This window comes from Haemorhous mexicanus, chromosome 15 (genome assembly GCF_027477595.1).
Source record: "Haemorhous mexicanus isolate bHaeMex1 chromosome 15, bHaeMex1.pri, whole genome shotgun sequence".
NCBI lineage: Eukaryota > Metazoa > Chordata > Aves > Passeriformes > Fringillidae > Haemorhous > Haemorhous mexicanus.
The window spans coordinates 14,161,157-14,187,249 of NC_082355.1; the positions used below are offsets into that span (position 1 = coordinate 14,161,157).

At 52.1% G+C, this 26,093-nt stretch overlaps 1 protein-coding gene across 2 annotated transcripts in view; it reads right to left on the bottom strand.

Annotated features, from left to right (window-relative positions):
- The window catches only part of LOC132334078 (rho GTPase-activating protein 7-like), a 53,651-nt gene extending 39,663 nt beyond the window's left edge, over positions 1-13,988 (bottom strand). The window contains exon 1 of one of the 2 annotated variants that reach the window (XM_059859799.1): positions 13,858-13,988. In XM_059859799.1, coding sequence (XP_059715782.1) covers positions 13,858-13,864 — 7 coding nt within the window. In that variant the 5' untranslated portion in view covers positions 13,865-13,988. The remainder of the gene's footprint in view (positions 1-13,857) is intronic. The other variant, XM_059859797.1, reaches the window with a different exon arrangement.
- Positions 13,989-26,093: the final 12,105 nt, after the last annotated feature.

The following is a 26,093-nucleotide window of genomic DNA, read 5'->3' on the forward strand; positions in this document are numbered from 1 at the left end:
CAGCTCAAGGCCTCTGTGTCACACCCTGCCCAGCCCCAGCTGCTTCAGGGGGGCCCTTCCAGGCTGGAAGGGGTTTGCTCTCTGAGGAAAGGATTTTATTTGATAACCCCAGAGCCCACATGCAGACACAGTCCAGCTCAGCAGAACAGATGATCTCCTGAGGAGACTCTAAAAACAACAAACTGAATGAAGAAACTTAATACAAGAGTGTACTACATGGTGACAATCAGTTTTAGCTTTGCACGTGTCACCCAAAGCCGACTTCTTTAAGTGCACTTTTACTCTTTTCCTTTTCTCCTTTTTTCCCCGCCCCCTCCATCTTTAAATTACCATCTACTATCAACTGCCTCCTTCATTTTCACTTAAAAATTTCAGTTTCAGTTTCTTTTCCTTTTCTTTTCTCCCCTCCTCCATCTTTAAATAACTATTTACTACCAACTGCCTCCTTAATTTTCACTTTAGATTTTCAGTTTCTTTTCTCCTTGGCTTTTATAGATATATTTAATCTGAACTTTTCATAGCAGAAGAAAGAGTAGTTTGAAAAACAATGTTCCAATGGGATGAAAACCCCTTTATAACCAGTTACCCTTAAAAAGTAAATCAGAATATTATCCTCATATGCCTGACAGCGTTCCAGGGAAAGCATGAGCATATTTAATTTACATCAATTCCCCAACTAGGTTGTTTAGGCAGTGGTGGCTGTGGCCAGTGGAGGAGCCAGCTGAGCACTGAGAACCTGAAATGCTTAGTGACCTGGAGGGTTTAATGGCAGAGCAGGACTTCAGTCAGGGTGGAGCATTTCCGAAATCTCAGGGCACAGCCTCCACTTTTCCAGGTGGGGCAGACACTGGAGGGAGAGTGAAGCTGAGTCCTTGGGCTGGAGCTGCAAGGAGACCTGCAGAGAGGCAGCAGTGCTGCTCAGGCTGCAGCCTGAGGTTGTGTAACTCTCAGAAATGCATGCCTGCAGGCTGCTGTGCTCCTCTGAGCTGAGCAGTGGCTGTGAGCCAGCTCCACAGCCTCACAGCCATGCAGGGGCAGCACAGGCTGGGACCTGAAGCTGGTTCTGCTGCTGCCACCAGCAAACAGGACAAGCGTTCCTCTCTTGTGTCCAGCCTGATGTGGTTATCCCTGGTTGGTAACTCCACACACTAATCAGCTTGGGAGTTTTTATCTCCAAAAATCCTGATTTCCAACGTGCTGTACCTCACCATAGCAGAAGAGGCATTTTGGTGCCCCAGGTTCTGCCTGCACATCCAGACAGGACCACAGTACAGGGGAAGGTGCTCCTCTGAAGAGCTCTGCTGTCCCCAGCATTACTTGGGAGGAATCTTCACCTTCTTCTCAAAGCAGTGAGTATGAAGCACACTGCAAATCTTCACCTTCTTCTCAAAGCAGTGAGTATGAAGCACACTGCAAATCCTCACCTTCTTCTCAAAGCACTGCTGCCTGAAGGTGGCTAAGTCAGACTGGTAGCAAACACACAAGCATTTCCTCTGCTTGCCAAGTGCCCAGCATTACTTGGGAGGAATGTCTTAGGCTGGAGCAGAGTTAGGTTTGGAAGGAACAAGGCACATATTAGCTACATGGGCAAGGTGGCATGTCAAGTTTGCATTCCCTGTGTAAAAGGCTTTAGAAGGACCAAGAAAAAAAAACCAAAAGCACATTTCCCTGTCAATATTAGGATGCCAGCACATGTAAACACCTGTGAGTTGTGCCCTGCAGAAAAGGAGTTTCTCAATTTCTGTAAAACATCTTGACCTACTATTTTGCATACTACAAGCCCATCTCAGCAAGATCTAAATCTCTTTTGCAGAGAAGACACCATCTCTGTGTCTGTCACTGCTAGAGAAGTGAAAGGATTCCAAACACCCTTCCCAACACACAAATTAGGAGCCCAGATCTCAGCCAGGCCAGAGGCTGGATGTGCCCTTTTCTGTGGGTCTAAACCTACAGAAGGCAAAGTGAGAGAGGAGACATGCACAAGGTCATACAGCAGGGGAATTAATGGGCAAATTCAAATACAAAAGCCCTTCCAGGACCTCACCCTTCAGGCCAGCCGCACACTGTCTCTGCTGAAATCAGGAAAAATGAGCATGGGAAAGAATTTCCATCATCTTAGTGTGATTAATCCCACTGTGCTGTAACCGCTGAAATACCAACCATTTGTTTTTATACATTTGGCAAAACACCTTTCCCTTTTATTGCCTCGGCCAAATCAGCCCAATTTTTCAGGCTGATTGGGCATTTGGCAGTAATGCACCTCAATGTCTCTGCTGCTGCAGGATGGCCAAAGCCTGGCAGGGGAGATTGATAGCCCTGAGCCCCAGGTAAGGCTGCTCCATTTTCCTGCAGACTGATTAGCTCTGTCTATTCCAGCCATTTAAGTGTTTTTTCAAAGAACACATTTGAAGAGCTGAAATGGATACACACTGTCAGCTCCTGGCAGTTTAAGTGCAAACAGCTGCCCCGAAAGCTCTGTGCAGCACCACAAAGAGATGAGCCTCTATGAAAGCTAGTCAATCAAAGAAGATAAATCTTTGTGTCAGTTCCAATTATTGAGATACTCCAGTTAACTCAGGGAATCATAGACATTAGACTGGCTTTAAATGCCCACGTGGCTGAGACTGTACCATTGCTCCTGGGAGGCAATTTCACTGTCTGACAGATCAAGAGGCTTTTCTCAGCTAGTTAATTCCAATTAAGTTTTTCCTCTCAATTTCATCCTGCTATCCATTATCCTCAGTCAGCTTCCCTTCACAATTCCTCTCCTGCCGTGCTGCTCGTGCCAAGACTTCTGGAAATAGTGACATTATTACAAGTACCTGGTGATGACACCCATGAGGCCTCCCAGTGCCTCCCAGGCCTCGGAGAAAAGATGGTTTCTGTCTTAAAGAGCTTTTTTCCCAGCTTCTACAGCCTTTAAATAAAGCTCTGCACTTTAATTTAGGTATGTCAGTAACCTCCCCTCCTTGTGCTTTGCCTCTGATAAACTTTGTCTCTTCTGGCTGCCCTGACTTCAGATGGCAATCAAAGTGTAAGGGAGATGTGTTCAGATGGTGTAACACCAGGAAATAGCTGCTGCTGCTGCTGCTGCTGCAGAATTACCTCGTGGTATTTTTCTAGAAGTCCACAAGCACCTGTGTCCTGGAAGGAGTCGTGAGAATAGATAACAAAACACAAAAGATTACACTGCTGCCTCATGAAATTTATATCAAGCAAAATGGCAGGGGATTCCAGTAAATAATTCCTTTCCTTCCTCCTCCAAAAATAATGGGAATGGCTGTGCCCTTCAAAGTGGATGGGATTCATCCTGGCTTGTCTCTGATATCAAAAGAGGCTGGTCACACAGCACAGCTCCCCTTCCCTCAGCCACACTGCTGTCCCTCTCACACACTCAGGAAGACAAATGGAATTAAACAATCTGTAAACATATTCTTCCAGCTCAGGAAGGTCAAGGGGTTTGCAAGTTTATTTCAAGAGACAAGAGGAATTTAGCCCTTTATTGAACACAGCAGCCAGCACCAAAGGACGGCGAGCTCCTCTGAGGAGCAGGTCCCTCACCCCAGGGCAGGGCTGCCAGGGGTGAAGTGTGTGCATGGCCAGGGCAGGGCTGCAGCTCCAGCCCAGATTTACACCAGTGTGAAGGAAAGCCCTCCCCAGCCCAGTATTTACATTATTCAGCCCAAGGAAAAAATGTAGTGGCAGCTGTGAACAGCCCTGGTAGGAGGACCTTCATGCAGGGGTTTCATTTGTTGTTGCAGCTGACTCTCTGCATCTCCTTTATCTTTTTTTTTCCCCCCTCCTTTTAGAGATGGTTGACCTTAAATGCAAAAGGATAACGTGGGTCAGGAGGAGTGTTTATTATGTATGAGTTATTTTCTTTCATGTTAGCAAAATCCTTTTGTAGAAGTTGGCAGAAGTCCCTGTTACAGCTAAATTTTGGACCCATGGGTGATCTGGAATTTAAGATTATTTATGTCTCGGTATAAAAAAAGCAGTGGAAAGGAAGCAGATTCAAAGAAAATAATCAGAGCAGAGCTGAGGTCTGTAGCTTTACTTGTTTAAAGCATTCAAGTCTATCACTGATGTTGGGTGACTGTTTCAGTGGTTTCAGGCTTGTGTGTAGAAGCTGGAGCATGTGTAGAAATCACTCACCACTCTATTTCAGAGCTGTTTCACAAGGCAAGGAGCACAAAGCACTTTACAGGTTCCAGGAACTGACTGGCACAGCAGAGCTCCTGGGTGCAGGTGTGCTGACATTACCTGCAGCTCCTGTTGCACTTTAACCTCTTCCACTGCAGGTGCAGAGAGGAGCAGCAGGTGGGGAGCAGATCCTGCTGCTGCTGTCTCTCCTGTCCCCTGTCCCCAGGCCTTGGCTCTCACTGGGCTGGGTGACAGGCAGCCTGACCCAGCAGTGCTCACCCACTCTGCTCCGTGGGTCCTCAGCCAATCTCCCCTGGCTCCAGGGAGCTGTTGGCCCTGTAAAAAGGAGCTGCTGAGTGGGAACCAGAGCTGAAGTTCCAGGGAGCTGTTGGCCCTGTAAAAAGGAGCTGCTGAGTGGGAACCAGAGCTGAAGTTCAGCCCTGCTCTGCCAGTGCTGTCCAGGCTGGGGTCATTGCAGGGAAGATCACTCCTGAAGGGTGGGGCTGGAAAGAACATTTTTAGGAAAGGGTTATTTTTGTGTGCTTATTCCCAGAATGGCCCCAGGGTAAATCCACACTGGCTGTTTTTCCAAGTCTCATTTACTCTTAATCAACATTCACAGAAAACTGAGGCAAAAGTTCTTAAAATGTTCAGAAAGCAGCTTTGCTTCTTGGCCATGCTATTTCACAGCCATCTTCCAGCACAGGTAAAGAGAAAACCACAGCTGCTCCTCATACAAACATGCACAAGAGAAAACTCTCCAAACCTTGGAATCAGAGTCAGGGGCCACCCCCAGTGAGAGGATAACTCTGCCCACACTTCTCCTTTGCTCATTTGTGCAGCACACCTCCCTGCAAACAGACACCATTCCTTGATCCCACAGCCCCCCCTCCTGTGACTGCATCTCCAGGATATCCACAGAGCCCAGGCAAGGAGAGAAGCAGTGCCAAAGCCTCTACCAAGCCCTCTGGCTGTGAGGCAGGGAGGGAAGCACCCTGCAGCCCCTGCAGAGCCCCACTTCCCCAGGCTGGGCCAGCAGCCCCCCTGCCCTGGGCTCTGCCTGCAGGGCTTCCAGGGCCAGGCTCCAGATCCAGCTCCCTGCTGGTGCAAATCAAAAGCTGACACACCTGAGGGTGAGAGCACAGACAAAGAGTGAAAAAACCCAACAGGTGAAAGGAAACTTGGGGCCCTGCATGTGTCTGTGCCCACAGATTGCCCCTGCAGGATGAAAGCAGCACCCCCCAAACTGTGCCCAGCAGCCAGGGGTGGCTGCTCCTGCTCAGCCCGGGGTGGAACAGACCTGTCTCAGCTTTGGAGAGCACATCTGAATGCACAGCAGATTTCACTTTGAGGTGTTCTCCCCTCACAGCACAGCAGACATGAAATATGTGCATATTCAAGGCTCTGCCAGCTCTGCAGCCATGGGCTGGAGCAGCAAGGGGAGCTCAGTGAGTAATTCAGGTGTCTGTGGGATGTCAGAGCCTGCAGGTACAGCTGGGGGGACATTTTCAGAACTATCTACGTTTCTTAGGCTCTTCAAGCTCCATTGAAACTTGCTTGAGGTGAATTTGAATGGAACACAGGACCCCCAGATCTCTTTTGTATTTTAGGTTAGCTTCTACCCTTAAATTTTGCAATAAATAACAAACAGACACTGCTTGGAAAGTTGGGAGCAGAGTAGGAGTTTGGATAGCATGATCAAGGGCATAAATGAGCAAGGAATATTGAAAGTTTATTTAATGTGGTGCTCAAGGTCACACAGCAAATCAATGGGCAGAACTGAAGCAAAGCCCTGAGGGCATCTAACTTGCAGTCAGATGCAGGAGTAATTGAGTAATTGCACAGACCCAGAAGCAGCATCACATCAACTTAACATCTGGCTAGAAAGGGGCTTGGGGAGCTTCAGTGATTTGCTGAAGGGGAGAGAGAGTCAGGAGCAGGGCTGGCATTAGGTTTGAGCAGCTAACATCACACAGGTAACCTGGCACGGGGAAGTCTGCTGCTATTTACACTCCATAAAAATTCTGATTTTAGTGCCTTAGTTTTCAGTATATCCACTGCTGGAAACACGAGGAGTCCTCCACTTGAAGGACACATCTTGCTGACTGCTGGCACTGTGCTGGGAGTCCCTGAGGTGAGAGACACCCAGTGCCTTGGCTCTGGCAGCTGGCATGGCACTGCTGGGTAGGAGTGTCTCAGAGAGAACCTGTCCCTGGGCTGCTGAGCCTCCCCCCCAGCTGCTGGCCCAGCAGCACCTTTACCAGCCCTCCCTGGCAACCACTTGCCTCTCGTTTCAGCTGTCAAAATTCTATTTATTCCAGTGCAGCACTTCCTGTTTCCTAATTTGGATGGTTCCCTCAGTCATTTTTCCACTAAAATGCTTAAGCTTTTTTTTTGCAAACATCTAAACAGGAAGAGACCTGACCTCTCCTCCCTGAACATGGTGTGCTCCCTGCTCTGGCAGCAGCAGATCCCTCCTGTGCCAGCTGCTGTGGAGGCTCAGGACAAGGCTGAGGGTGGATCCCATACCTTGGGATGCACTCAGGGCTTGCCTTGAAAGGCTCAGCACCCTTGGGATGCCAGGCAAAGCCCTTCCTGCTCACACCCTGCTGGCCCCCAGTCCAGCTCCCCGCCTTGGCTGCCTGTGCAGAGGGATCCCAGGCTCTGGTCATCCCCCAAAAGAACAATGGCACTGACTCACAGGGTCTGATGTTGAGCCAGACAGCTCAGGCAGGCACTGGGCAGCTCCTCCCCTGTGCCCTTTCCCTGGGTCAGGATGGCTGGAGGGGTTTTCCCCCTTGGGGCATCCATCATTGCTGCCCCTCAGCTGGGAAAACGCAGCCCCTGGGGCAGAGCCATCCCAATCCCCACCTCCAGCTGCTTCCAGCAAAGGCCCCAGGGAGGAATTTCTCTTTCCCTGAGCTGGACAAGCTCTGCACCCCAGGATTTGGGTCTGTGCTTGCCCTCCCTTGCCCTTGGGAGGCTGGAGGATGCAGGTGCATCCAGCCCAGCCCACTGCAGGACCCAGGGACTCTTGGGGTGCTGGGATGGGGCCCCAGGGCACTGCCCACTGCCAGGCTCCAGCTCCTCTCCTTGGGAGAGCAGTGCTGCCCTCAGCAGCCATCTCACCCGGGGGTTTGGACAGACAAACTGCCTGCAGATGGCTGATGCTGAGTGGGGCAGCAGGGCCCAGAGGCAGAGGGGAGGTGCTTTCCTTGCTGCTGGCAGAGCAGAGCTCCCTGGCCCTGGGGCACTGCACTCAGCCCTGGGGACACAGCAGCAGTCTGTGCTGCATTCCCCACCAACAGGGGACTGGGATAAATGGGAAAAGGTCGGCTCTGCCTTCAGGAGGTGGAGAAGCTAATGCATGGCATCTCCAGGATATCCATAGAGCCCAGGGAAGGAGAGAAGCAGTGCCAGCCTCTGTCAGGCCCTCTGGCTCAAACCCTCAAACCACCCTGCAGCCCCTGCAGAGCCCCACTTCCCCAGGCTGGGCCAGCAGCCCCCCTGCCCTGGGCTCTGCCTGCAGGGCTTCCAGGGCCAGGCTCCAGATCCAGCTCCCTGCTGGTGCAAATCAAAAGCTGACACACCTGAGGGTGAGAGCACAGACAAAGAGTGAAAAAACCCAACAGGTGAAAGGAAACTTGGGGCCCTGCATGTGTCTGTGCCCGCAGATTGCTCCTGCAGAGCTCTTGGGCAGCTGCCTGCCTGCCTGCACACCCTTATCTGCACCCTCCTCCAGAAACCCTGTGTCTGGAAATCACATCCAGGGCATGCAGTGGGACATATCTAACATACTAGTGTGGGGCCTTGCAGCAGTTTGGTCATGCTGCAAATGAATCTGAGATTGGGGATAACTGCAGAAAATTAGATTTATGTTAATTTATTTAACCTTGGCGGTTTTTATCAGAAAGTTGCTGTTCCAAGTCCCAGCTCCCTCCTCCAGCAGTGAATGTGTAATGCCACTCTCCTCTGGCACAGGAAGGAGCACTCTGGGGTGTCTCTGGGGTGCAGGTGGCCCCACCTGGTGCTTGGAGCAGGAGCCAGGCTGTGGCTGTGTTTTTATGGAATGCTGTGAGGCTACACCCCTTCCCCAGAGCTGGAACAGGGCTCCAGCCCCCCAGCACAGCAAATCCTTCTTCTCCCAGCTCTGCTCAAGCACCTTCTGCAGGGGCTTGGGAATGGCTGTGTGCTCAGCTCTCGTTCTCTGAGGAAAGAGCAGCACATGGAGCATTTCAGGAGACTCCTGATCCTAAGGCACAGTCACTCTGGGAATTCAGGACACCCCTCTGGCTGTCCTGGAGTGCCAGGACCCCTGCCAGGGGGCTCAGAGACCCTGGCACACAGCCCAAGACACCTGTGGTTTTGATGATGACCCATGGAGCAAATTACCAACCTTAGATGAAGATCTGCAAGCCACGACAGTTTAAGCAGAATGATAGTGAATTTATCACAGGGTGAAAAATAGATTTTTGGGGTTATAAGAATGGGAGTTCAGGGGGCAAGATGGAGGGATCTGGGCATATCCTCCCTTTCTCCTTCTTCTTCTCTGCCTCCATCTTCTGCTGTGATGGTGGCACTTTTGGATTGGTTTAGAGCAGAAGCTCACTGTCTAACACAGGTGATAGGTATTGGGAAGTAATTGTAAATATTGTACACATAGTTTTTAGTATAAAAAGACAACACCACCCCGGGGGCAGGCAGAGTGCACTGGGCTGTCCTGCTGAGAGGACCTCGGCAGGCCAGGAGAAAGAATTTTATAGATAAGGACCAATAAACAACCTTGAGACTGAGAGCTGAAGAGCTCTGACTCCTTCTTCAACCGCTGGGCTGGGAAAAGAGACTTTGTGATGTATCTCAGGGTCACTGTGAGCAGCTGGAGTCCCAAGAAGTCACTCACTGGGGCTGAGCAAGATTTGTAGATATTCTGGACTGGTGCCAAGGCAGAGGGAAAGGCAATCCCAGACAAAGGCAAAGTGCTGTGTTTCTGGTCAGGGAGATTGATGTGGTGAGCATTACCAGCAGCAGTGGCCCATCCATCCTGCGTGTGGCAGGGAGCACACCCTGCTGGGTGCTGGGCAGCACAGGGCTGACAGCCAGGGCACCAGCTGCTATTTACAGCTCTCCAGGTTCAGGGGTACAGGCATGGCTGCTCTCTGCACTCACAGAGCACAGCCCTGCTTCCCTCACTCGGTGTCCCCCCAGCCTCCCTGAGCACAGGGGAGCTGCTCCCCAGGCTGCACCAGCAGCCAGAGCACAAAAACCCTGCCCAGGCTGGGCAGAGCCTGATCTCAGCATCAGAGAGAGCACAAGGAAAGCATCCCACTGTACATCCCTGGCTGTGTTTGTTCAGTCTTAGATTGGGAAAGCTGTGCTTGATTTTGGTGGCAAATGAAAGCCCCAGAGTGATGCCCTCATTAATTCAACAGCTACACTTCACCCAGGAGCTGCAGTGGGTGGGGTGGCCTCACCAGTCTGGGTCTGCTCATAAACCACTTCAAACAGGAGGCTTCAAATGCTCTCCTTGCTTGAGTTACTCAGCAAATGCTGCTCTCTCTTAGACACTCCTAGTCTTTTAATAATATCCCAAGGTTTTTACAGAGCTGTACCAAGTTCAGAAGGTGACTTGCCTGTCCCACCACCAGCCTGCCCAAAGCTGACCACATACACATTCTGCCCCTGCTCAGCACAATGCTCAGTGGAAAACCACCCACAATTAATGCTCCCTATTAAAGGGAGCCCATTAAGGATTCAGCTTGGATGGGAGAGGAAGTGCAGGGTCCAGCACGGTTTCCTGTGTGCTATAAATAGCCACTGGATGCTTCAGGCAGGGGTCAGCCCCAGGCAGCTGCACGGGGCTGGCCTCCTTTGCCTTGAGCTGGGGGAGTGACAAAACGTGTCCCCCCTTCGAGCAAGAGCTCTGGGACACAGAGTGAGCTCCTGCTGCAGCACCTGATGTTAACCACAGCTTGACATCTGCTGCAGTGGGAGCAGGGCCACTGATACCTGCCAGGGCAGGGGTCCCAGCAGGGCCACCCCCTGGGCTGGCACCGTGGGAACCTCTCCAGTCACCTGCTGGTCTCTCAGGCTTTGCTGAGTGGCACATGAAAGCTAGAAATGTTTCCAAAAATGCTCTAGAAGACAAGAACGGACAAAAAGATGCTGTTTGTGGGCTTTGGCCCAGCAAAGGACTTTAGGGAGCAGTTTTGGTGGGGGTCCCCAGCACAAGTGGCACTCCTGGTCCCTGCAAACCCAAGCCCACTGTGACATCTAGTGGCAAGTTACCCCAGAGCCCAGGAAAGCTGTGTGTGACAGGCCCTTCCCAGAGCTCCAGGGCAGCCAGCCCAGACAGGTTTGCTTTGTCACATGCTCCCGAGGTGCCTCTGTACACCTGAACCTGTATTTCTGTGTGACAGTGGGTGCTGCATGCCTGTGTGGGTAGGTATGAGAGTGACAGCTCCTTGCTCAGGCCGAAGTGGGCAGGTGACAGGGACAATATTTGATATGCTTGGGCCATTTCTGACACGGCTTTCAACCTGTGTCCCCCAGCAGTGACCAGTGCTGGTGTTTGACCAGCTCAGGGGGCCGTGCAACACTTCCCAGAAGCCAGGGGCACACAGATCAGAGGTGGAGCAGCAGACAGGGCACCCCGTGCCCTTCCTGCACATTCACCTCCACCTCCTTTGGCAAGGTTTATGTAATATTTCACCCTTTTTTGCAGACTCTGTTCGAGTTCCTGCACCACCATCAGTGACATATTCCATATTAGCTGAATAATGATAAAGAAATTCAATCAAAAGGCTTTTCCTAACAAGTAGAAAGGCCCCATCATGCACGTCTGGGCAGCATGAGTCAGGAATGTCATCTGATTACTGGGCTGCTTTGTGAAAGAAGGGACAAACAGATACCAAATATGGGGAGTAAAACTGAGAAAAAAGAAGGTCACATTTCAAGAAGATCCTCATTGCTGTGTGAGAGTTCAGAGCTGGGCAGCAAAGTGGGAAGCTGCTGTGCAGCACATGAGCAGCAGCCTCTCCACACAAGCCCCCACCACAGACCTGCCCCCCACCAACTCCCTGTGCTGGAGGATGATGGAAACAGCAGCAAAGGCTGCAGGGTCAGAGCCCTGGGAAGCTGAAACCAGGGTGGGCAGCACCAATCCTGCTTCAGAGGCTTCAGGTGTCTGAAACAGGCTGAGACCTACGAGTGGTGCCAGGCTGCAGTGGCAGAGGACATCAGGCACCACAGCAAAGCCTCCCGAGCCACCAGCCCCTCTCCTTTACATCTGCCTTTCATAAAGCTTTGTTTAATGCACAGAACGGATTCTATATGATTTATTCACCAGAGAAGCCAAGTTCCCTTCCCACACAAGCATTCCTTCCAGCAGCTCCAGCTCCTGCCTTTTCCCAGGAGCACTGAGGGAAGCAGGATGGGGTGGAGGAGGGATGGGAACAGCAGGCAGTGTGTGTGCTCAGCCCCCTGCTGCACAAGGCTTGCTGGACCAGTTTTTGGCAGGTGTCAGATTTTTTGGAGATCCAGATTTTTGGCAGGTGTCAGATAACATTAACCCTGGAAGTGTGAACCCTGGAAATGGTGAACTTCAGAAGCTGAAACAGCAAATTTATACCAAAAAGGGCAGCAACCCACACAAAAACACTCCCAGAAACACCTCCCCATTTCTTAACAGCTCTCTGCTCACAGGGCTGGTGCTGGGGACACGGGGGACCTTGCTGCCAGCCAGAAGTGCTGACCCCAGCAGCCCCCAGCAGCTTCCTCAGCACTGCACAGCCCCCCTGTGTACTGCTGGGCCTGGCTGCTCCCACCCTGCTGCCCACCTCATGCTGGGCTCCATGCCTGGTGCTCCTGCTGGCTCTGTCCCCAGGGAATGAGCCTGCAGAGAGCAGGGGGATGGTGGCTGCTCCCTGCCCAGCACCCCTGTGGCACAGCAGCCATGGCTAAAGGAGGGTTCCTCCTGTGGCACAGCCCTCCCTGACCTCCAGGCAGCACCCTCTGGTCATTCCCACAGTGGTCACTGCAGCAGCACTCCAGGGCAGAATGCTCCTGTGGGGAATACCTGGCAGCACAACCCATTCCTGTCTCATGGCTCTCAGCTTATGTCAACAATTTATTCATTTCCAAAACACAAGTAATTTTCTACCTTAAAAAGTACACCTCTACTGCTGCCTGGGAGACCTGTGTGAGCCAGCAGATGGATGCTCAGGCCTGGCCTGAGATGCAGCAAGCTGATTGTGTTTGTCCCCAGCTCTCGTGCTCGGCACACTGCCAGGGTGACGCAGAGCAATGAGGAATAAATTGACTCAAAACTTGGCCAGAGAGCATCAGCAAACCGAGGGTTGAAAACTCAGCTTGATTTATTTTATAGAGAGGCAAAGGACAAGAAATGCAGCACTATTCCCAGTTGTGGTGCTGGCAGACAGTCCTGCAGAGAGAGCAGAGCTGCTGGTGAGGCTGGGCAGCCCCAGCAGGGTCTGTGACAGGGGAGCGTTGCTGGGAAGGGACATGACACTAATTCCCTTTCTGAAAACATTCACTGCCACCCTTGCCTCTCCTGCCCAGAGAATACAAAGTGTTTTACACGAAGCAATAAAGCAAAGGCCACGTTTGGACCCGCAGATGCTTCACACCCTCCTACAGAGCTGTCGGAGCTGCTGTAGGATTTTTTGGGCATTACAAAGCAAGCCTTTGGCAAAGGCAGGAGCAGGGGCTGGCCCAGTTGATGGCCAGAGAAATGCCAGGACTGCCCCAGCATGGGGCACCAGCTCCTGCTGTCAGGGAGCTCCAGCCCTGGCAAAGGGATCTGGGCACAGCAGGAGTGGGGCAGTAAAGTGCCCCAAAGAGGATCTGAGGGTCGAGCCAGCTGAGACAGAAACCACCCTGGGACACGGGAGGGACGTGGGAGCACAGCTGAGCAGGGAGGCCTGGAGCAGCAGCACTGTCCCCCTCCAGCCCCAGGGTAACAGCACACACTGCTGCAGGCTCAGGCACCCACCCCAAAGGTCCCCTCTTGCCTTCCTTCCTCCCAGAAAACAGATCCCTTTTGCTATTGCTTTTCAGGAGAAATCCATGATTGCTCAGGGCGAGCTCCTCTGATGCTGGAGGCCTGACATGCTGTCCCCACAGAGAGTGTCCCTGCTGCTGCTGTTTCCCAGCCCTGCCACCCCACCTGGTCCCTATGGGAAAGCCATTCTCTGCCCTGGCTGTGCTCACACCTCAGGGATGAGACTCCCGTGGGAGCACTGAGGGTCCTGGTGCTCCCTGGGGACAGGGCAGGGCTGCAGCCAGGCGGGTGGCAGCAGGATGGGTGGCTGGTCCCCTCCTGAGGACAAACCTGTGCCAGGCAGGGACCTTGTGCCACTCTGCCTCTCTGCAGGGACAGCTGTGCTGTGCCACCGAATGCCCACTGCATTTGGGACTTGCAGATGCTGAAGTGTTAGATCTCAAAATTCCTAGGAACTAAATTTTTTTTCTTTTAAATTCCAAACAAAACATATAATGGAAAAACTGTCTGTTTTCTGTTCGGTGAGCCCAAGCAGAAGCAGCACATCCCAGCAGGGAGCAGCCAGACCCACACCTTTGCCATTCCCTCCCGAGTTCGAGCCTTGTTTTCTGGCTAATTGCATTCTAGTCTGATTGCTGGTTTGAAAACCTCACAGAAAGAGAGTAACCAAGGAAAGAAAACAAACCTCCTCCTACCTTCCATGGGGAGAGGTGGCTGCCGCGGGTCCCTGTCCTGTGCTGGAGTTACTCCCGTGTCCCTGCAAGCCAGCGAGTCCTGAGCTCCAACCCCATCTGCTCGGCTTTAAGCAGGACAGCCGAGATCCCACCCAGGACGGGGTGGAGAATCCTCCCTGGGAAAGAGCAGCTCGGTCACAGCTCCCTGCAGCCGCTCCCGCATCCCGCCGGGGCTCTGACACGCCGCTTCCTCTCCCTGCCCCTCGGAACCCTGCCCCAGCCTCTCCCTCCGCCATCCCTGACCAGCCTCTGCTGCTGAGCCTGCCACAGGCACCGCGCTGGGCACTGCCCAGGGTGTGGGTGGCACTGCCCAGGGTGCGGGTGGCATGGGTGCCACCAAGGAATGCTGGCAGGATAAGTGCGGGATGCCCAGGGTTGGCATCGGGGCAGGCTGCAGGGGATGGAGCGCACAGAGGTACTCGAGGCACTGCAGTTACATCAGTGAGGAACCCTCGAGGAACTGGAGCAGGGCCCAGCAGAGTGAGCTCAGTGCAAAGCCCACTGCTGAGTGCTCCTCTGCAGTCACCACCCTGACACTGCTCCAGCTCTGCCAGAGGCAATGGGAAAAACACGTTAAATCCACTGCTTTTGCACCAGAAGTCTTTTGGACTGAATCTCTTTGGCACGGCAAAGGTTATTTTCTTTAAAACAAAGTCTCTGTGGAGGTCATTCTGCCTGGAGCAGGGGCAGCTGAGCATGGTTTGAGTTTCCCTTGCAGCGAGAGCCCCTGGGTGCAGGGAAGGCAGCGCCCGCCTTCCTGCCAGCTCAGAGTGCTGTGTGCCTTGGAGCTCCCTGGGCTGGGGCAGCTGGAGGGGGCTGGTGCCCTGGCTGGGCTTTAAGGTGTCATTGCCCATCACAGGCATTTATTCAGCCCTGCATGAATCCCCTCTTGGTCTGTGGCTGAAGAGCTCAGCAGCTCCCACAGCCCAGCCCTGGCTCCCACTGCCCCAGCTCCCACAGGGGACACTTGCATCTCTCCAGAGATGGAGAAAGCAGATAGGGTACAGCAGCAGAGACACAGCTGTCATTGCTGCCAGGCCAGTGCTGGGCCCTGCTCTGTGCTTTCAGCACACAGAGGATGCCTGAGAGGTGCTCGTTGCTGGTTCACCCTGTGCCACAGAGCCTCAGCCAGGGTTAAGCACTAATGAAGCAAAGTAAAAGAACATTCCAGCTGTTAATGCCTATAACACATATGATTCAAACTGAAATTTGCTACCACTGATGAGGTTTCTGGTTGGAACTGGCTTCTGTGTCACTGGAGGGGGACATCCAGACTCAGGTCCTGGTCACCCTGAGCAGGCTGTGGTTAGGATAGCCACATCCCTTAAGGAGGTCCATGGGTGTGGTGAGAACAGAAATTAGCTTTTGATGCCTTCTGAAATGGGATGTCTGAAGGAATAGGCTTTCCTGACTTCCTTTCCCAGAGGATATGGAGACACAAGGCTCACACAGAGCCCCCTCAGCAACGGGGCCCAGCTGACTGGGGTGGCAGAGCCTGCAGAAGCCAGCACTCTGCAGGACACTGCATCACTATACCTAGCACAGCAATTGAGTAGAAAAGACAAAAAATTCCTCTTCAAAAGAGGAGCACAAAGCTCTGGGGCCTTCCAAGTCACATCTCACACACCATGAACTCTAATCTGAGGAGACCTGGCACCGCTGGCTCACTCAGGCAGGACAGCAGTGCAGCAGGACAGCAGTGCAGCAGTGCAGCAGTGCAGCAGTGCAGCAGTGCAGCAGGACAGCAGTGCTGTGGCTGATGAGCTGTCTGTCCTTGCAGCCAGCCCCTCTGTGGCTCTGTGCCTCGTGTGACGCCCGCTCCCCGGGGGCCGCCTGACCCCGGCTTCCTTCCCAGCCTCTCTGAACTCCAGGCCCCTCTGAGGAGCAGCAGCAGGGTATTTTTAGCCTGTTTACAGAGACACAGCAGTACATTTGTGTGCAGCTTGCAGGGAGGGAGCACAAGCCATGCAGGCAGCTGGCAGCCATCTGGGCAGCAGCATGGAGGGGCTGGCCAGGGCAAAGGATGGCTTCAGAGATGGAGAGAGAACCAGAAGGAGCACCAGGAAAACATCACCATTTTGCCTTTCTTTTGATCAGCATTGGATAAATTTCCTTTAATAAAAATTTAGTAAGTTTTAAAGCCTTTCTTCTGTGGCTCCTTCAAGTGCTGAGAGTTTCAGCACCCACCCAAGTGGCAGCCCAGTACAGAGGCACTACAGGCTCCTGCTGCTCCCCTCTGTCATTGTTGGTCACCACGTGGCCAGAAGGAATCCCAGGGATCCAGCAGCTGATCTATTATGCAGTCTCCAGTGGAAGAATTATCCACTGTAGCAATTTCTTTCCTGAACTGTGGTGTTTGAGCTGTGGACAGCAGTCCAGCAGCAATGGCATCAGTTGTCAACAAAGCAGCCAACCTTTGCCAGCTCCTCCAGGAAGCCACCTGGAGTTGGTGCACACAAATCACACCAGCATTGGGGCGTCCTGGCACCTCCCAGAATGTGTGGCAAACCAAGAAGGAACTGTGGTACAGCTCCTGCACCTGATGCCACCCACAGCTCTGTCCCTTCTGCTTATAAAAATATGTCCATGCTGCTTTCTCATAGTCCAGCTCAAAAGGCTCCCTGATGGTGCTGAGCCTTCTCCACACCATCTGCAGAGAAGAGCTGCAATCTGAGTTCTGGCTGCTGTTTGGCATCTCCCTGGCAGAACTTGTGTGACTCAGCTCCTCAGAAATGGCCGTGCCTGACACTCCTGACCAACACATCCCATAGCAGCATGTGCTGAAACCCCCTCTGCTTCCAGGGGATTCTAGTGCTGCTCTGCTGGGATGGGCTCCACAGGTGCCAGCAGTGACTGGGTTTGTGCTGCTCTTCAGCCCAGCACAAAAGCCCAGAGGCATGACCAGCACACTCAAATTTAATCTAGGATTTTCAAAGTGGTTTGAGGACCTTGGAGGCACAAAAATCATAGATCTTGTACACAAAAGCAATTCCCAACATCCTGTTCCCCCCCGGAAAGTCCCCAGTTAATCTGACAGCCTCTTTGCTCCATCCTAGTTGTGAACTGAAAGACAGCCTCAGCCCAAAGGGTAACTCGGCTCTTGCTTTGACAGAGGAACAGGGATGTTTACAATAACAATCCAGCCCCTTGGCACCTCTGAAAGGTCTGCTTATAACAAGTGAAGAGCTCGTGAGCTGGGGAAAAAGAGAAATACCTTTAGTCATTTTGAGCTCTCTCTCAGGGATGCAGAGAGGGACACCCATCTGGCCAGAATCAAAATGCTACAACAAAACCTCCTGTCTCTGTGAGATGAACACAAGCCCCAGGAGGAAAGATCTATACACAGCCCACAGAGCTGCTTGAAAGAAAAAGAGCCTAGAAAGCCATTTTCAGTGGCTGGAGCAGTTATTACTCCTGCCCTGGCAGGGATGCTGCCAGATCCCTGCTGGGCAGCATGCACCCCAGAGCAGGAACAGCCCTGTGTGCAGTGCCCACCACGGGGTCCCTGCACAGCCCCTCACCTGCCACCCCAGCCCTGCTCCATCCCCACACAGCCCCGGGGTCTGCTCTGCCCACCTCTGCACAGCTGGAGAGCTGGGGGTGCAAGGCTTGGGGAAAGGTGGCTGGACACTGAGAAGGATTATTTCTGACACCCTAGAAAGGCTTCCTGAAAAACTACACAGGTTCAAGCTCACAAGTTTCTGTAAGCACCAACAATGAAGGTTTAAAAGTGACTTGGGTCACTTTTGGGCACTGCGGTTGTTGGCACTGCATGGCTGACACTGTCATGTTGTAAAGAGTTTACAAAACTCCAGCTAAACAAAAAGTACAAAATGCAATTCTATAGAAATCTGAGTATTTCCAGCTCCATGTGCAGATCATCAGCTCAAAATACCCACATGGTCCCACCAGTGAGAAAGCAGCCCGGGCAAAGGCAGCTCTGTGGTGTGACAGAAAATGCAGCAACGTTAAAGGAGCGCCAAAACAGTACAGGCATTTTCCCTCCTTGATCAGGGCCATAGCCCCGATGCCTGAATGACAGCAGTGTGGGTCTACAGCTGCCCTTGGACTGACCTGCAAGGCGTTTTTCCCTGGCTGTTCTCCAGAAGCCATCCCAGGCCCAGCTGGTGGAGCCCCCGGGGTGCTCGCTGAGACATCTCCTGAGCTGGGGCCTCGCCCGTGCCATCCTCATCCTCAGCACAGCCCAGCCCTGGCACTGCAGCCACAGCTCAGGACCAAGGCACATCCATCCTCTCAGCTCCTGCCTCTTCAGGAGAAGCCTGCAGGTGACTCCTGCCCGTGGCTGTGGCAGGAGCAGGCAGGACAGCAGCCCCCAGCAGGTCCCAGCACGGAGCACAGCCCTGCCGAGGCTCAGCTCCCACCTCCTGTAAACACAGCTGTTCCTCCCACAGGGAGGATAAATAAGGAGCTGAGGAGAGAGGCCACGCACATCCCGGGAGCTCTGCACCTCTGCATTCCCAACCCCTGTGTCAGCTGTCTGCACACAGCTCCTAATCACACAGGGTGGCTTTGCTGGGCTGGGGATTCTTATTCTGGTTCATTTTGAAAGGAGCAGCTCGGTCTGGAAGCAGAATAGGATGTTTCTTCTGTGTTAGGGGATTTCCCTGAGCGATTGTTTTGTGCAGAGACCATTCTGTTTGAAAAGGACTTGGATTAAACATTCTCCAAAGACAAACTCCACTCCAAAGACTCTTCTTTCCTGTGCTGTCCCCTCTCTAAGCAGCAATGGGGATATAAAAAAATCCTCTGCCACTTACCTGTGCAGTGACACACCTGGAAATAGTGCCCACACAAGTATGTTCTTCCCAGCACATGCAGCCATTAATTTAGGTTTCCTCCCCATTTGGGAAGTGAGAATGAAAACATCTTTACAGTACAAGTGTGTGTATGTACAGTAAGCAATACCAGGCTCCCATCTCAGCACTGGTGAAGCTCCTTGGCAAAACCAGTCCTGGAAAAGAACAGCAATCAGTGGGGAGGTGACTTGGATGGCAGGTGGCTGCAGGTGGCAGCTGGTGTTACGTGTCACACATCCACCACTTCTAGTGCTGGCAGCAGGTTTGGGTCAGTATCTCACAGGAGTTGTTCCAGTGCTGCTTACTGAGGGGACTTCAGCACACAGGACTGGACCCAAGCTGCTCCAGCACACACATCACTGCCACACACGTCACTGCTGTCACTGACACACACATCACTGCCACACACATGTCACTGACACACTGCTGTCACTGTCACACACATCACTGCCACACTGCTGTCCCTGACACATACATGTCACTGACACACACATCACTGCCACATTGCTGTCACTGCCACACACATCACTGCCACACACATCACTGCTACACACATCACTGCCACACACATCACTGCCACACACATGTCACTGACACACTGCTGTCACTGCCACACACATCACTGACACACACATGTCACTGCCACACTGCTGTCACTGCCACGCACATCACTGCCACACACATCACTGACACACTGCTGTCCCTGCCACACACATCACTGCCACACACGTCACTGACACACAGCTGTCCCTGACACACACATGTCCCTGACACACACACATCACTGACTCACAGCTGTCATTGCCACACACATCACTGCCACACACATCACTGCCACACACATCACTGCCACACTGCTGTCCCTGACACACTGCTATCACTGACAAACAGCTGTCACTGCCACACACGTTACTGCCACACACGTCCCTGACACACACACATCACTGCCACACACATGTCACTGCCACACTGCTGTCACTGACACACTGCTGTCACTGACACACACACATGTCCCTGACACACACATGTCCCTGACACACACACACGAATCTGACACACACATGAACCTGACACACACACATGTCCCTGACACACACATGTCCCTCTCACACACACATGTCCCTGACACACACATGTCCCTGACACACACATGTCCCTGACACACACACGAACCTGACACACACATGTCCCTGACACACACACATCACTAACACACACATGTCCCTGACACACACACATGAATCTGACACACACATGTCCCTGACACACACACATGTCCCTGACACACACACATGTCCCTGACACACACACATGAATCTGACACACACACATGTCCCTGACACACACACATGTCCCTGACACACACACATGTCCCTGACACACACACATGTCCCTGACACACACCCATCACTGCCACACTCACCACTACCCCCGCTGGTTCATCACCAGCCCCCCGAGCTGCATGGATGCTCCTCTCTGAGCACATCCTACACCCAGGAGAGCTCTGAGAGCACCCTGGGAGTCCCTACAGCTGATTCCTTGTGTTGGAGGCTGATGCTGCAAGCCTGCATCCTGATTAAGACAACTTAATTAAAGTCTCCCAGAGGAAGGAAACCCAGGCTGACAGGCACAGTGGCTGCTCTGAGCTGTGAGCTGCAGCACTGAGCATCTTTGAGCATCTTCTCCTCAGAGTCCTGGGGGACAGGAGCTCTCCTCAGAGACCTGCAGAGCACACCTGGTGGCTCTCAGCCACACATGATGCATTTGAGACAGCAAACTGCCATGCAGGACTGTAACACCTGCAGTTAGTATCAGGATGAGGAGAAAGCATTAAGGATATGCTTCCATTACAGAGTTCTTTGGGTTTGGACAAATGCAATGCCCAGCTATCCCTGCAGGAGTGTCCAGGCCATGCAAACAGCCATTCCCCACTCCTCCTTGGCTTGTCCCTTGGGGAATGCTCAGGGCAGGAATTGTCCTGCACAGGGTGACACATCCATGGCCACATCCAGGGTGCATCACAAGGAGCTACACTTTCACATGGATGAGACTTAACATGACAGAGGCATTTAGCTTTGAAAAAATTACAGAAATGTCCTCCTGAGCACCAGTGGAAGAGGCTGTTTTCCACCCCAGTGCCCAGTGAGCTGCATGGGGGACATGGGGACAAGCTGAGCCCTTAAAGGGCAGAGCAGAGCTCCTTGGCAGGGCCATGGCAGCTGGGGACATCACACAGCCTTTGGACACAGCTGCTGCTCAAGGGGAGGGAAAAGCACCAGGAGAAGTTGGGATTGAGACAGCAAAGTAACAATATTATGCTCATTTTTGTTCATTTTGGGACACTAAATGCTCAATCTCTTTAGTGTCACCCCCCACTGCAGTTATGCTAACAAAACCCAGGGCATTTTGGCTCTAAAAGCTGTGAAATGCATTCTGTGCCTCCTGCAGGGCTCTGCTGGGAGCCTGGCCCCAGGGCAGGGCAGGTCCCCTTGTGCTGATGAGAAAAGGGCAGGAAGGAGCCCCCAAGGCACAGGGGCCAGGGCTGACCTGCCTCCTCCCTGGCAGCTTTTCTCCAGCCTCTGCTCTCCCCTGGGCAGGGCAGGGCTGGCCACTGCCTGTCCCAGCTGGCACCTTCCCCGTGGGGACAGCAGGGGTGACAGGTCTGGTGCCTCTCAGAGCACAAATTCATCCTGCTTCATTTCCCTTTTTACCTGATGAGCCCGGTAATTCTGTGGCCATCACCTACAACTTCACCGAGCTATCGCAGCTGTGAAGAAGCAAATCTGTTTCAGAAAGCCAAAAAAAATCAATGTACAGCCAGGCTGCTCATAGAAAGGAGTTAAAGCACCTCCTGTTGTTTCCCAGCCACGGCCCTTAAACATGAGGAGTGCTAAAAATAAAGCTGTGCTAGGAAAAAGCAGCAAAGAGCTCCACATTCCTAGAAGCTTCTCACACTCACATCTCCGCCCTGGGACTCCTGTGAGGCCTGAAACATTTCCCCAAACATCAGGCCATTTCAAGATGAAGCAAACATCCTCCCTCAGCAGATGTGTTTCAGTAATGTTGGCATTTTTAATTCTCCAGAATGGTAAAACAACATACTTAAAAAAAAAAAAAAGAATAAAAAAAGCCAGCAACTGGTCATTAGGGTTCCTGCAAAAATAATCCGAATATGTCCATAGCATTAAAGGCCATAAAACAACTGGTTTTATGCACAATTTAGCATTTCCCTTGTGGAGAACTCAAGTGTTTGGGCATCTGGATTTCATCTGCACCTGAAGAGACCGTGGGTGTGATGTAACTGCTGGCTGCAGCTGGTAACCATGTGTTTGGACACTGCCCCTCTCTCTCAGGAAGATTTAAAGGAGTGTGTGATCATGTGCATACTGTTAAAAAAAGATAAAGAACAACCTTAACAGCTAAGGTTGAACTCGAGTCATTCTTTTGCCCAAAAAGACATCTTTATTAGCTAGCAGAGAGGAGTATTTACTCAGAGTAAAATAAAAATGGATGGTTTGAAGATAAGCAGCTTATCAGTGAGCCAAAGGCCTCTGGCAGCACTCATGGCACGCTGTTAGAGCCAGCCCAGGGGTGCCCTGTGCTTCTGCCATGGCAGAACGTGCTGAAAGTCTGGAGGAAAAGGCATTTCTGATTTTTCTTTACATGCAGAATTTGGCCATTTCAGCTGCTAGAAACCAACATGAGAGATTTCCTTCCCCTCTAGTCCAGCAGCTGAAGCCATCCTTTCCCAGGAGAGGTTTCCCTGGCAGAGGGAGGCTGTAACTGGTCAGATATCCCCAGTTAATGCCCTCTCAGAGCAAACCTGCTGTCTGCTGTCCAAAACCCCAGCTACAGCCCCACGGTGGCAAAAGCAGCCCAGGTCTCTCAGCCCCAGCCACATTCCTCTGTTACAAACAGCAACATAGAAGTCACTTCTCCCTGGCTCCAAATGAGTTTTCAATGAAGAGTTTAAGGTTGTTTCTACAGGGCAGGACAAGCAGTGCTGTGGGACTGCAGACAGGTACATTGGCAGTCGTTTTCTTGGGCAAGTCCTGTGTCCCTTGTGAGGGACCAGCCTCCCACTGTCTCACAGGGACTGGCACTTCCCAGCCTCTGGGCAGGCTCTGGGTGGTGGGACAGGGCTGGGGACTGCAGCCCCCTGACTGCTCCACGTGTCACAGAATCACTGGGCTGGAAGAGACCTCCAGGATCATCGAGTCCAGCCCAGCCCCAACCCCTCAGCTGAACCCTGGCACCCAGTGCCACATCCAGGCTTTGTTAAACACAGAGTGACTCCACCACCTCCCCAGGCAGAACATTCCAGAACTGCATCACTCTTTCTGTAAAAAACTTTTCCCTGCTATCCATCCTGTATTTCCCTTGGTGCAGCTGGAGGCTGGGTGCTCTGGTTGTGTCAGTGCTGCTGGAGACAGAGCCCAGCCCCAGCTGAGCACAGGCACCTTTCAGGAGCTGTGAGAGTGATGAGGGCACCCCTGAGTCTCCTTTTCTCCAGGCTAACCGTGTTTTGGATGCATTCAGAGCCCCCAGAGCAGAGGGTGGCAGGCAGCAGGAGGCTGTGGGAGCTGTGGTACCCCCACAGGGTCCTGGCAGGGCAGACTGGTGCAGTGCTCACACACAGCCACTCTCCCCTGCCTCCCAGGCAGACACCCTCCTTGCTGGCGAGGGTGGGACCTGCAGGGCTCAGGGAGGGACAGCCAAGGGGCACCAGGGCTGCAGCCACAGCCCTCCAGTTGGGAACCTGTGCAGGTCCTGCTTTAGCTTTGCCCTGAGGAGCACACAGCCTGGAGCAGCAGCTGCTGGAAGATTGGAGCCCTGAACAAACCCAAACCAGGGCTGTTTCCTTTTCTTCTCTGAAAGGGGCATTTGAGTGCATCAGGCCCAGAAAAACATAGTCTTCTCCTATGACTGAGGTGGAACAAGCTGCAGGGCTGTAGGACTTGCAAAATAATCTAGGTTGTACTCCATGAGAAATTCCCTGGATGTACAAAGTGCACTCCACAGAATATGCTTCTGTAAGATTATACTGCTCTTGAAACATTCCATAAAAATGGAGAACACCAGGGGAAATCTCAAGCTTATTTAGTTTCAGCTACAAAACAAGCTATAAAGGCATGGAAAAATATGCTTGTAGAGAACTTTTTAAACGTTCATTTTCTGTATGCTCAATATGGGATTACTAACAACATTCTGATCAAAAAATAATGTTATCAAACATACATTGATGACACTTCCAAATTTTCCTGTCTGTGTCTCCTCCTAAATAACAAATACCATTCTGTTTTGTACTGGCATTGTGAGAAGCCCTTGCCAAGGCTCATCTCCCTGGCCCAGGATGAGCTCCCACAGCTGAGCTGCAGGGAGCAAACACTCAGCTGCTCCTGTAACCCTGCTTCCTCCTTCCTTCACTCAGCAGAGTTTACATTACATGTTGCATTCCAGGAACATGCAGAACCTGGAGACAGTGCAGCTCTCTGTAGTTTATACAAAAAAAGTGTCATTTAATACTTTTAAAAATGGTGGAAATCGATGGTGATCCTAGAATGGAACACTCTGCAGCCAAGGTGCTCATTTATGGACACCTGGTTGCTCATCAATTCTGATTTTTACATCAGCTTGTTATTCTGACACCCTTAAGCTATGGATTTCCTTTTCCATGAGAACTGCCACAGAGCCGTGCTTATTTAAAATTTTGGTCTTCCATAATTGCTCTCTGGAACATCTGAAACTGCCACACCAGGAGAACAGCAGACAGCCTCCCAATCAGGCTGGGAGCCTGTGCCAGCCCAGGGATTTTCACTCTATTTTAAGCATTTACAAGTTGTCTCAAGCCTCAAACGATAAAAACATCAAGTGGTGAGAGTGCACTGAACTCAATATTTTGCTGTTGAGGCAGCCTAGTGGGAACATGCTAGAGCAAACATTTGAATGTAAGCACCAGCTGGAGGCTCTTCCTCCAGCTCTGCCCCGGGAGCCGGTGTGAGAACAGGAGCCCTGGCCCTGGGCAGGAGCTGCTGCCCTAGAAGGAAAGGTATTAGCTCTGGGAGGTGCTGAGGGAACACAGAGCCACACCAGTGACAGCAACGGGCTGAAGGTGGCAATAGACGACTTGAAAGGAGCAGGGATGGTGGGAACAGCTTAGAGCCTCCAGGAGGATCCTGGTAAGGCTCAGACATTAATGAAAACTTGTTGGAGCAGGCTGACTTCATCACCCTGCCAAGGGCAGGTTTGTGGGGAGGGGAGGTGCCCAGGGTTACCTGAGCCCAGCACATCTCTGCTCTCCTCACACACACCCTGGCAGGCTCACAGGGCTTTGGTGGCACAAAGAACTCCCTGTGTGTGACAGAAGCCCAGCTGGCCCAGGCACAGGGGGCACCCAGGGGTGTTTGGAGGCAGCAGGACCAGCTGGCCCAGGGACACAGCACACCTGTGTGCACAGCCTGGCTCTGAGGGCACCCTGGGGGCTGCTGAGAGTGGCTCTGGGCTCCAGCAGGGCCAGATCTGAGCTCAAAGCCCTGGTGAGCCCTGGCACCTGTGTCCTGCCAAGGTAGAAATGCAGCGCTGCAGGCACCCAGGTTTTGCTGGCTTTCAGGAGCAGCTCCAGCCAGCAATGATAAACTTCTGCAGTGCTCAGCAGCAGCAGTTCTGCCCTTCACACACTGGGGAGAGGCTGTGCCCTGCAGGGCTGCTCCAGGAAGGCACGAGGGAGTCACCTGACAAACAAACTCCAGCACCTGTTTAATGAAAAGGGATTGTAAAATAATATTTTAAGAATGAAGGCATGTTTTCCAGTCATCTACACAAATATTATCCATAGCCAAATAGCAGGGAAGAGTCCAGAGCTGAAGGAGTGGTTTTATTTCTAAATAAGATGCACTCAGTTTCCCATGAAATCCTCTGAAAGGAAAATATTGTGCAAAAAACCCCAACACACTCCAGCGTTCAGAGTCTCAGAACAATACATTCATAAGCATATACCAGGCCAAAAATTGGCAGCCCAAGAGGATCACATCTCTGAAGACAGAGACCCAAGAGCCAAGCAGCACATTGTTGGAGTCTGAAAGAGATCCTCCCTTTGAATGAAATTCTGCTGTTGTAGGCGTGGGAGTTGGAGAGAACAGGACAGCAGCCTCCTATTCCTTCAGGGAACACAGGCATCTGAGTGAAATCATGAATGATACTCTCAATGAGAATCATATTTCAAACAAACATGCAAGTGACAAGTGTTACTTCAACATGTCTAGTTTCATATCTGTTGAAAGGGCTGTTAGGAAATCTCTCTAAAAATGCTGGATGAGTTTTTTTTTACTCCAGCAACACTTGCCATCAGCGTGAGCTGCAGCAACTGGGAGGGAGGCTCCA